The sequence below is a fragment of the Dipodomys merriami genome, unplaced genomic scaffold (genome assembly GCF_024711535.1).
Source record: "Dipodomys merriami isolate MVZ:Mamm:240054 unplaced genomic scaffold, mDipMer1.0.p SCAF_4111, whole genome shotgun sequence".
NCBI lineage: Eukaryota > Metazoa > Chordata > Mammalia > Rodentia > Heteromyidae > Dipodomys > Dipodomys merriami.
The window spans coordinates 1-12,957 of NW_027205729.1; the positions used below are offsets into that span (position 1 = coordinate 1).

General features: G+C 38.7%; 1 protein-coding gene across 1 annotated transcript; it reads right to left on the reverse strand.

The window, feature by feature from the left end:
* Nucleotides 1-2,293: 2,293 nt before the first annotated feature.
* LOC138807130 (heterochromatin protein 1-binding protein 3-like) lies at nt 2,294-12,892 on the reverse strand (the record flags this gene model as incomplete). Its single annotated transcript, XM_069992694.1, has 6 exons — nt 12,719-12,892; nt 11,762-11,915; nt 10,181-10,340; nt 6,333-6,476; nt 4,271-4,351; nt 2,294-2,445 (listed from the first exon to the last, which is right to left on the reverse strand). Coding segments are annotated over exons 1-6 (773 nt in total), but the record flags the coding sequence as incomplete, so codon positions are not given.
* Nucleotides 12,893-12,957: the final 65 nt, after the last annotated feature.

Here is a 12,957-nt window from a genome sequence, read left to right on the forward strand (position 1 = left end):
TTTAATTGTGAGCAAAACTTGGGAAGTCACTGAAGGGTTTGAGTAGAAAAAGTATATGACCTAATTAACCTTTTTTGAAGTCATTCTCAGTGTGATCTTATGAATATTCTGGCTGGCTACAGATGGCTCATACCTGTAATCCTACTCAGGGGGCTGAGATGTGAGGATCATGGTTCAAAAGCCAGCCCAGGCAGGAAAATCTGTGAGACTCTCATCTCCAATAAACTACTCAGAAAAAGCCGAAGTGGTACTGTGGCTCAAGTGGTAGAGCACTAGCTTCAAGCACAAAGAGGCTTAGGGACAGTGCCTAGGCTCAGAGTTCAAGCCATAGGGCCAGAAAAAAAAAAAATTCAAGTAAATACTAGAACTATTAGTACAACATATATTCAATAAAAATCTTCTGGAGAGGGGCTGGAAAGGTGGCTCAGTGGTAGAGTGCTTGCTTTGCATGCATGAGGCCCTGGGTTCAATTCCTCAGCACCACATAAGCAAAAAGCCGGAAGTGGTGCTGTGGCTCAAGTGGTAGAGCGCTAGCCTTGAGCTGAAGAGCTGAGGGACAGTGCCCAGGCCCAGAGTTCAGGCCCCACGACTGGACCCAAAAAAAAAAAAAAAAAAAATCTTCTGGAGAATGAACTATGAATTAAACACAAGTTTCCAAAGGCAACCACATAAAAGATCTTACATAAATATATTTAAAACTCACTGTCAATTGCAAATTTAATCAAATTAATGCTGGTATGAAATCCACAACTGAACAATTGTGAAAATATAGATGATCAACCCAAATGTTTAGCAAAAAATTATCAAAATTATCTAAGAAGGATGCTTAAATGATGAAGACTTTATGTATGGGTTGGAGGCAGGGCTCAATTGATAGAACACTAGCCAATGAATCAAAGTGTCAGGTACCGAGTATAAACCCCACCAGTCTTGGACTGGAAAAAAAAAGACTTTAATGTTATTTATGTAGTTATTTTTAAAGCCTGAAATATCTTATGTTCCCAGTTATAACTAAATTTTAAAAAAGAATGCTGGTTGATCACCCCTATAATCCTAGCTGCTCAAGAGGCTGATATATGAGGAATACAATTTGAAGTCAATCTAGGCAGGAAAATCCAAAGGACTCTTCTTATCCCTAAATAACTAGGGAAAAGGCTGGAATTGAGGCATAGTTCAGGCAGTATGGTGCCAGCCACCAAACAAGAGCACAAGGCCCTGAGTTCAAGCCCTGGTACTGGTACCAAAAACAAAACAAAACAAAAAAACAACTCATGAAGAGTATCTAAGAGGACATAATACCATGCTGATATAGAGTTATAGGGAGCCCTTGGCACTGGAATGTGGTCAACAAATTCATGCTATTCTATTTGAGCCATGCTTCTAACTGGTTAAATGGAGATAGTCTTAAGAGACTTTCCTGCCCACGCTGGCTTTAAACCATGATCCACAGATCTCAGCCTCTTGATTAGCTAGGATTAACCATGATTCACTCATGTCCTGCAGTTGCCACCCCCCACATCACAGGCTTGAAAATAGGTCCTTGTACTTGCCTGGCACTCTACCATTTGAGCCATGCCGCTAGCCTTCTATAAGGATCTTATAAAAGAATACTGGTTTGGATTTCAAAAAAAAAAAAAAATAAGGCATTTATGAAGTAAAAAATAAAACTTTTGAAAACGAGTTTTATGTTTAGCTTTGTTCAATGTTTAGTTACATATTCTTTAGTTACATATTCAGGAAGAATACGGATTCTTCCTGAAAATGTAACTAACTTCTTTTTTTTTTTTTTTTTTTTTTGGGTCCGGTTGTGGGGCCTGAACTCTGGGCCTGAGCGCTGTCCCTCAGCTCTTCAGCTCAAGGCTAGCGCTCTACCACTTGAGCCACAGCTCCACTTCCGGCTTTTTTCTTTTTGCTTATGTGGTGCTGAGGAATCGAACCCAGGGCCTTGAGCATGCAAGGCAAGCGCTCTACCACTGAGCCACCTTCCCAGCCCTGTAACTAACTTCTTACGAAGAGCCTAAAGGAAATATATTTTAGCTGGGCACTGATGCCTCACGCCTGTAATCCTAGCTACTCAGGAGGCTGAGACCTGAGGATCATGGTTTAAAGCCAGCCTGGGCAGGAAACTATGAAACTCTATCTCCAAGAAACTACGCAAAAAAGCCAGGAGTCGTGTTATGGCTCAAGTGGCGGAGCACTAACCTTGAGCAAAAGAAGCCCAGGCCCAGAGTTCAAGCCCTGGGACTGGCAAAACAACAACAACAACAAAGCATCGTATTTTAATGGTTAATACCTGATGTCCACTCTAAGCTTAGGATAATACTGAGACACGTATTTCCTGATGAGACTGTAGGAAGCTTCTTTAGGTTCACAAAGGCGAGTAAAGGCCAAGGGGAGCACATCCTCCAATTTTACTTGTGGCTCTGGATATACTGTAGAACTCTTCTGAAATATTAAAAATCATGTCATTATGTAATGTAGGGCTTTCAGTTCATTATGTTTCCAACTTAAAGGCTTTCCTCCATTGACTGACAAATTAGCTGACAAATAGAAAACTATCATTTTTCCTACTTCAAACCACAATGGTGTAAACTGTGGGTGGCTGGTCTGTACATATGCACTCTCCTCCACTTTAAGCAATCACTTCAGGGCTTTATTCTGCAACATGGCAGGACAACATCTTTGGCAATTTCTTACAGATAAAAATTTCAGATGGAGGCTGGGAAGGTGGCTCAGTGGTAGAGTGCTTGTCTTGCATGTATGAGGCCCTGGATTTGATTCCTTAGCACCACATAAGCAGAAAAAGCCAGATGTGGTGCTGTGGCTTAAGTGGTAGAGTGCTAGCCTTGAGCTGGAGAGCTGAGGGACAGCGTCCAGGCCCAGAGTTCAGGCCCCAGGACTGGCAAAAAAAAAAATCAGATCAAAGGAGTAAAGAATATACATAGAAGTAAAAAGGAAGAATAAAGACCTTAACTTATTCTTAGGCTTCAATATGAAGTCACTAAAAAATACTACTTAAATGTTCAGTTTATATTAGAAAGTTCTATTTAAAAAGTATAAAAATCAGCCAGGGGGACTGGGAAGGTGGCTCAGTGGTAAAGTGCTTGCCTTCCATGCATGAGGCCCTGGGTTCCATTCCTCAGCACCACATAAGCAAAATGAAAAAAGCTAGAAGTGGCGCTGTGGCTCAAGTGGTAGAGTGCTAGTTTTGAGCTTTGAGCTGAGGGACAGCGCCCAGGCACAGACTTTAGGCCCCCTGACCGGACCAAAAAAAAAAAAAAAAAAAAAAAAAAAAGAACTGACTGTTCTTACAAAAATCAGCCAGGCACCAATGGCTCACGCCTGTAATCCTAGCTACTCAGGAGGCTGAGATCTAAGGATTGCAGTTTAAAGCCAGACCAGGCAGGAATATCCGTGAGATTCAATCTTTAATTAACCACCAGAAAACCGGAAGTGATGTTGTGGTTCAAGTGCTAGAGCACTAGCCTTGAGCTGAAGAGCTCAGGGATAGCTTTCAGGCCCAGAGTTCAAGACCCATGACCGACAAAAATAAAAAAAGAAAGAAAGAAAGAAAATGTTCAGTTTTTGGTAAAAACAAAGTTACAGAAGAATTACCATTATTTTAATTATTGACAAATAAAATACTAAGTACTCCACTTTATTGTTGTAACAATATTTTGGAAATTGTATTCTGAGAAGGTATTAGTATTTACAAAAATGAGAATAAAAGTTGGTTTGGAGCATAGTTTGGGGATCTTTAAGAATTGTTCTTCAAGCTGAGTGCCAGGGGCTCATGCCTGTAATCCTAACTACTCAGGAGGCAGAGATCTGAGGATTGAGGTTCAAAGCCAGGCCAAGCACGAAAGTCCGTGAGACTCTTATCTCCAATAAACCCCAGAAAACCAGAAGTGGCTCTGTGGCTCAAGTGTTAGCCTCAAGGTGAAGAGCTGAGGGACAGTGCCCAGACCCAGAGTTCAAGCCCCACAACCACACATACACACATACAAAAATAACTGTTCTTCATATATCTCCTCAATTTTAAAAGATATTTCATGAAAAAGTATAATTTATATAGCTGCTTATAAATTCAACACCAGGCACTTAACTGGATTAACTGGGTTAGAATACTGGGCTTGCACACTAGCTATTCTCTTCATTAGCTCTGTAAACTTGAAAGAAAGGCTACACTTTGCATTGTGCTAGGCACTCAGAAGCCACTCAATAGTAGTAATAGTATTTTGGTGCTCAAACTTTAGTAGAGACTTCTTACCTTTCTGTTTCTAGACTTCTGAGGTGTTTTTCTTGATTTCTGGACCACAACAAAACTTCCAGATGCACCTTTTCCTTTTACCTAAAGTGAATTAAGTTTTATTTAAATCATTCCAGTATTCATGCTTATAGTTTTCTGCTAAGACTAAGGGAATTATACAATATCACACAAGAGCTGTTTAAGTCTTCAGAGAAAAAAAGAATAGGAACCAAAGACAGGGTGTGATCCTAGCCATGATACCATCTAATTACTCAATACTAAACAATTTGGTTAACCCTTTTAAGTTTTCATTTCTACAAATTCAGAATTGGGGATGAATGCCACCGTGATACTAGGTTGAGTCTAAAAGAAAACAAAAACCTACAAAAAAATAAAATCACAAAAAATGTCCTGCAGAAGTGATGGGACAAAAGTCTCACGAAGAGACAACTCCTTGGCAAGTTTAGACCCTATGTAGTCTCAGGCCATCACTTAGTTTTCTAATTATAGTTTATTTCTTATGCTAAAGTTATATAATAATTTTTTAGACACCACACATAATGGCATGTTGTACCATGTATTTCCACATATGAAAACACTTTCTTTTTTTTTTTTAATTGTGAAAATACCATACAGAGGGGTTACAATTACACGGGCAAGGTGAAAACACTTTCTTAGAACTTTAAAAGTTGATTCATAAACACCAGTTTTACTTGGATAAATGTTACCAATTAATAATCAAGATGAAATACTTTTAGCACATTAATTGTTTAAGCATGGAAACAAGGGCAAGTCTATGGAGGCAAAGCAGAAATGTAGCCTAGAGGCTGTGCTGATATGCACTTAGGACATGGGAGGGGTATGTCATCTTTGGTTTTCATATTGGCTAGGTAAGACCTATTAATGAATGATAATTTTAAAGACTAAGTCATGGGGCTTGAACTCTGGGGTCTAAGCAATTTCCCCTGAGTTCTTCAACCCAAGGCAAATGCTCTACACTTGAGCCATAGCACCACTTCCAGTTTTCAGGTGGTTAAATGGAGATAAGAGTTTCATGGACTTTCCTGCCCAGGCTGGCTTTGAACCACAATTCTCAGATCTCAGCCTCCTGAGTAGCTTACAACAGGCATGAGCCACCAGCGTCTGGCAAGACTATTTAAATATCATCTTTACATTTAGAAAATCCTTAACCAAAAGACAGAAGGGGATATGGTTTATTCACTGCTGAATCTCTCATAGTACCTGATATAAGAGAGGCTCAATATTTACTTTTGAAATTAAGTATTTACTAAAGTTCCTTAACAGAATTTTTCTTATTTTTGGTGATACTGGGATGTTGAACTCAGGGCCTTGTCCTCGGCTAGGCACTCTACTACTTGAGCCATACATTCCATATAAGCAGTTTAAATGCCTGAATGGCATAAAATTCTACACTAATTAGGGCCAGAGTCCTGGCTACAGTGGTAACTGGTTGCAGAAAGGGTAGACCAAGATTTTTACCACTGTGCTATACCCCTGCCCTAGAATTCTCTGATTCTGACTGAACTACGAACTGTGTAAGGTAACACAGATTATGCCAAGCTCAATATTGGTTCTAGGGTGTCAATGCATTCAGGTTTCTTTGATGCTCCTTATCAGGATGAAACTATTTACAAGGCTGAGAAATAACAAATCTAGTTGTGTAAGTTAAGTTTTAATATTTATAAACCTAAGACAAAAGCAATTATTCTTTCTGGCTATTACAGTAATAGGATTGTCTTAACACTACTACTCATTTTCAATGCTACACAATTTCAAGCCTGAGTAGGCCCTGTAGCAAATCCAAGTAAGAGTACAATAAGCTGGAGTAAAAAAATCAACACTATCTTATTGCTTCAGCTCCTTAGAAGATACATGAATTATAAATACAACTGACACCAGTATTTTTGAAATCTGGCTATTATCTGGAGTACTGTGATACCATGTACCTTTGTTGGTAACAACAAAAACAACAACAAAATACATACAGAGCCTAATATTACTAAAAATGGACCAAGCATAGGTGCTATATGAAATAACCTTATTTCTAAAAGCTGTGTGGTACCTGTTTGATGACTCCTCTATTTAATTCTCTTTTTAGTGCTTGCTTAAGGAGATAGCCTCTTCTCTCTAGTTCCAGAGAAGGATATTTATGGATGATATATTTTCGAATAGCAACCACTGATGCACCACTCTTCTGGAAGCATGCCTAGAAAACAGATTTATCAAGCCATATATATTACTTATTTTCTATTAGAGAACTTGACACATACTCTATGTTATTTTGGAGATGATAACAGATTAACATGGTTAAGGAAGAATGAACAGTATTTCAGTCCACCTAAGTTCACGTTGGCTTTGAAGAAGTATATAATTATGAACTATTTCTACAATGAGAGAGAGAGAGAGAGAGAGAGAGAGAGAGAGAGAGAGAGAGAGAGAGAGAGAAAGAGAGAGAGAGAGAGAGAGAGAGAGAGAGAGAGAAGAGAGAGAGAGAGAGAGAGAGAGAGAGAGAGAGAGAGAGAGAGTGTGTGTGTGTGTGTGTGTGTGTAACTGGGCCTGAACTTGGGGCTTTATGCTATCCCTTGGCTTTATTGCTCATGCCCGACACTCTACCACTTAAGCCATACCTCTAGTTTTGCTTGTCTGGTTAGTTGGAGATAGGAATCTCCTAGTGCTGGGTGCTGGTGGCTGGCTCACACCTATAAATCTAGCTACTGAGAAGGCTGAGATCTGAGGATTATGATTCAAAATCAGCTCTGGCAGGAAAGTCGATGAGACACTTGACAGTTAACGATCTGAAAACTGGAAGTGGAGCTGCAGCTCAAAATGGTAGAGTGCTAGCTTTGAGCAAAAAAATTCAAGGACAACACCCAGACCCTGAGTTCAAGCCCCATGATCAAAAAAAAAAAAAAAAAGAACTTTTCTGCCTGGGCTGGCTCAAAACCTTGCTCCTAAGATATCAGCCACCTGTAATCCTAGGATTAGAGGTATCAATCATAGCACCTAACTTAAAAGATAGATCTTTAGCATCAAAATGAGGGTAGCACAGAGCATTCTATCATTTACAAGATTATCTGTCTAGCCTATTTAATGAAGAGAGAATTTTGGCACACTGTAACAATTCTTCTGCAGGTTTCCCATAAGTGTTAGCAGAAAACATAGTCTGAACAAAAAGAATAAAGCTGGGTTTACAGATGGCACAGTTGGTAAAACCTTGGGGGGGGGGGGGCAGTACAAGGCTTTAAACTCAGGACCTCACCCTTGCTAAGCAGGTGTTTTACCATGAGCCACACTGCAGCAGTTGGTATAATTTTTGTTGTTGCTGTTGTTGTTAGTTGTGGTACTTGAATTCCGCCTAGGTGCTAACCCTCAATCTTCAGCTCAAGGCAAGCACTCTACCACTGGAGTTACAGCGCCACTTCTGGTTTTCTGAGTGGTTTGTTGGAGATAAGAGTCTCATGGGCTTTTCTGCCCGGGCTGGCTTTGAACCATGATCCTCAGATCTCAGCCTCCTGAGTAGCAAGGATTACAGATGTGAGCCACTGATGTCCGGCTAATTTTTTTTTTTAAATTGGTTGTGGGGCTTGAACTCAGGGCCTGGGTGTTGTCCCTGAGCTAGTTTTTGCTCAAGGGTAGTGATACCACTTTGAGCCACAGTCCCACTTTTCTGATGGGTAATTGGATATAAGAGTCTCTTGGACTTTCCTTCCCAGGTTGGTTTTAAATAATGACCCTCAGATCTCAGCCTTCTGAGAAACTAGGATTACATGCGTGAGCCACCAGTACCCAGCTCAGTTGGTAAAATTTTAAGGGGAGGTTTTGAGTAAAAATTGAGGTGTTCTATTGGAATTTAATGCAATTTTTCCATTTCCATCTTATCTACTAATGTCCACAGAAGAATTAAGTATCTCATTATGTCTAAAAGCAGCAAATGTTTGTTCTTACATGCTTTAAAATTTGAAGCACAGAAAAGTAGCACCTGTTAGTTATTTCATGGTTATCCATTAATCCTGTTATGAATCATCTGCAAACTAAACTTAGCAGTTACCTGTTCTCATTTAATAAACTTAGTTGAATGCTATTTTATGCATATTTACAATAATGAAGAATATTAATTTTAAGCCTTCAGAGTAGATGGACCAGAAAAGATAGTACTATATAAATCATGTTAATATAGGTCACTAAATTCACTAATTATCTTTGAACTATTAATAATCTATTATTTATTCCTGATTCTGTAAGAAAACACAAAGCCAAGAAAATTAAGCAAAAAAGAACTCTGTAAAGCTAAAATAATCAATCTTTTGTTCCACCAAACTGACAGACATGGGAGTAGGTATGAGGACTCCTGTTTGACATATAAAATACTATCAGTGCTCTAAAATAATCATTTATAATACTTATGGAATATATACATAGGTACATACAATTATGTGTATACATACATAGATGCACAAAAATCTTATTCTGCATAGGCACGTTTGTTTCACTATTTTAAAATTTTAGATCCTTCTTTATGTTCACCATAACCATGTTCCTTCAAACCAAGGCTGAGTGGACATGAAGTATAATCCTTGAGAGGCTACACAAAGAACAGAGATCTTAAGATCTCAAGAAAGCTACTACAGGAAGAAAAGTTTTCTTAATTAAGTGAGAGCCTATGAGCCTTGAAGGAATGAAGAGGTCTGAAGGAAATCTCTGACAGTTCATGTGAAAGTGCTCTCTTCTTGAATCTGAAATTACAACCAGGCTGCTCCTTCCTATGCATACCACTCTTGGTTAAAATTATTTGAATATCTGTCCCCAATCCTGACTCAGAAGGGTCCCAAAATGAAGGATCTATTCCTCTTATCAATTGATCATGTGAAATAACACAAATTAAATGGAAAGATTTGGGCTGGGAATGAGTTCTGTGGTAGAATGCTTGTCTGGAGGAAGATAGGGGAGGGGGTACTAAGATGCGTATTAAATAATAAAGGTGGTAACAGATTTGAAGGTAGCCTTAATTTTTTTTTGGGGGGGGGAGGGACGGTTGTGGGGCCTGAACTCTGGGCCTGGGCGTTGTCCCTCAGCTCTTCAGCTTAAGGCTAGCACTTGAGCCACAGTGCCACTTCCGGCTTTTTTCTGCTTATGCGGTGCAGAGGAATCGAACCCAGGGCCTCAAGCATGCGAGGCAAGCATTCTATCACTGAGCCAACTTCCCAGCCCCAAGCCTTAAAATTTTTTTTAAAAAAACTAACATGTATGACAACATAAGCTAATGAAAGCCAATGGATTGTAGCCAAGTCATAAAGCCATATAAGGAAGGTAAATTTATTATTTTGGAACAGACAGGATGAGCAAAATAGTGCACTTAGAAGAGAGTTTCTTAGTTTAGGTATGAACAGTAAGGTTTATAAATATCAAGAGGCTCAGTACAAATGGCACTGAAGATATTACTTTTAAACAAATATACTTAATGTTATTTTGTTCTCTAGTAACAATTAGATTTTGTAAGAGGAAAGACCTTGCTTTAAGTCTCTGGTTGACTGAGAGAAAAGTGGTCCATAAGTATTTGTTGAAAGAATTAAAATTTTTAGCCTTCAAAAACTATACTTAATCAACAAAGAGTTAAAATTTTTCTGTTGATTAGAATATACTGTAATATTTGTAAAGCTAGTTTAAAGTAATTTTAAAAATTTTCTAAAGATAAATTGAAAATAATTAATAGTAAATGATTTCTGAAAAAAAAACAACACTGTTCATCAAATGTAATTATATTAGAAAAACATGCATCTCTTGTGGTTTTCATCTATTTAAGTCTCCTTTAGGAAGCAAAGCAAGATTTGCTCTGCTGATGTCTGAACAAAATATACCATTTTTAAATGAATAGGACTAATCTAAGATGACCCCTTTCAAATGAAAACTTGCCTTAATAGCCTCAGTTAGGATTGCATCCATCTTCGGACGTGGAGAAGAAGCCATTGGGGTTTGTTTCTGGGCCCTGGCTAACTGGCTGGCAGAAAGGGTGGCCCAGGAAGGTATTGTTTTTTTCACTTTCTTCTCCTTTTCTTTGGGCTGATCTTTCTCACTTTAAAACAAATAACTTTTATTAAACAAGATGAAACTCAAGAAAAAGGTACAGTCTATGTTCTATGCCCACATGTTTCAAATTTGGGGATTCTAAAATGAGAAATTATAAATATTTGGGGAAAAAAATGCATCTATATTGAACAAGTACAGAGTTCTTTTGCCGTTATTCACTGAACCATACAGTACAGCAACTTTTTACAAAGCATGTACACTGTATTGAGTATTGCAAGCAATCTATGGTAGACAGAATTCAAGGTTTGTATTTTAGCTGTAACACCTAGTACTAGCTATCTGATTCATTCACATTAGCAAGTAATGATGTCTCAGTCACTGCAGGTGTAAAATTATTGTAATACTAACTACTACTATGAGATCATGCATATTCAAACAATTTATAAGACCATTACTTTATTCCAAGTAATCACAGATCTAACAGTAAATCTAATATGTGTACCATAACACTTTAAAACATAGCATAGCTGCTAAAAAATCCCAGACCTTACTTCTGCCTATGAAACACAATATAGGGTTCCCTGAGGATTACATGTACAAGCTACAGCTATTCCTGTTTTATTTAAAAAGCAATTTCTAACTTTCATGAACAAATGTGAAAGTAACACACCAAACACTATAAGCTATCATGCGAAATAAATAAAAAATTCAAACAGATTGGATCACTTCTTATAGATACATATGACTGACTGTAAATTTTGCCTTTAGTTGCTCTGAACCAACTTCAATTGAAAACTTGATTGAGTACACAGAGGTTTACAAGTCACTCTTAATAATGGCTTGTTGTGATGCTTCTACATAAGCACAACAAAAATAAGTCATTCCTAGCACAGAGACAGGGATAAAATGACATGTCTTTTACATCAGATTTTAATAGTTGTCTTTCATTCCTAAGTTTCTGAACCACGATCCTCAGATCTCAGCCTCCTGAATAGCCAGGATCACAGACATGAGTCACCAGTGTGCAGCTCCCTGAGCTTTTTCCACTCAAGGCAAGCGCGCTACCACAGTGCCATTTCTGGCTTTTTCTGCTTATGTGGTGCTGAGAAATCAAACCCAGGAGCTCATGCATGCAAGGCAAGCACTTTACTACTAAGCTACCTTCTCAGCCCCTCATTTCTAAGTCTTTGACAATGCTTAAAATATTCAACATTTGCACAATGGATTCTATACACAAACACATACTCCAAGGCAGATAGGAAAGGATAATTAATTACTGAAAGCACGGCTCTGCTAACCACTACAAATTCTAAGTGCCATGTAACTACATAAAACCATTTCAACTGATAATTCTGAAAAGTTTATCCAAACAGCACGTACCTAGCATATAGCAATACTGTGATATAGTCTGATCTACTGTACTTTTACAGTCTTATCTATAAATACCAAGAAGGCACAACTCCTTACTCCTTTTTGGTTTCCTCAGAAGACTTGTTTTCTTCCTTTTCTTCCTTCTCAGGCTCCCCCTTGGGCTGTTCTGTCTCGCTAGATGTAGCAGGTGGAGTTTCATTCTCTGGTTCTTCTACAGTGGAGACAGATTCCTCTGAACTGACATCTGGTTCTAAACAATCAGGTGAGAACTGTATCAAGTAGATATATTAGAAGCACTCTCCTAGTCAAGAAAAGGTCAGTGTTTTGCTTAACAGGTGAATTCTAAAATGAACAGCAGCTGGACATTGTGGCTCAAGTGGCAGAACTCTAGTCTTGAGAACAAAACATCACAGAGAGTACCCAGGCATTGAGTTTAAGCCTCAGGACTAGCACAGAAATAAAACGAACAACAAATGACTTTGAATAATTTTCTTCTCTTTCTTGAGGTGAGGTGGGGGGGGGAGGGATGTATATGTGTGTACTGTCCACTAAATTTTCTCTCCACACCTGTTTTATTCTTTTTTGTTTTGTGTTGGTCGTGGGGCTTGAACTCTGGGCCTGGGTGCTGTCCCTCAGCTCTTCAGCTGAAGGCATGCACTCTACCACTTGAGCCCCAGTGCCACTTCTGGTTTTCTGGTGATTTATTGGAGATAAGTTTCATGGACTTTCCTGACCGGGCTGGCTTTGAACCCTGATTCTCAGATCTCAGCCTCCTGAGTAGCTAGGATTACAGGTATGAGCCACTGGCGCCCAGCTAATTTCTAACTCAATGACTTCAGACAAAGATGCTCATTTTCAATACTAAGAACGTTATACTTCACCTTCCAAGAACGAGTAAGAGAGAAAATGCAATCTTACAGCTTCTTTCTTTAAAAGTTCCCCCATAACACTCAGCACTGAGGAAAAACTGCAATGAAATTCAAAGATTGATGGAATACTTCAAATAAAAGAATAAATATTTTGCCTTCTTTAGTTGTGCCTGCTTTACACTACCTGGCTTTTCTTCCTCTCCTTCAACAGGTTTGCTTTTGGGTGGAGTCTCCCGGGTAGAATTCACAGCCCGTCGAATTGGCATGGTGTTATCTTCTACCTTCTAAGAAAAGAGATGGCCATAATCAAACATGCACTAAAAATGTTTTCTCTTTCTCAAGAGACCTAACTGGGTGTCAAAAGATGTAGGAGAATTCTTCAAGTCAACTCCAGGATCTAATACAAATTACTTTTCAAAGTTT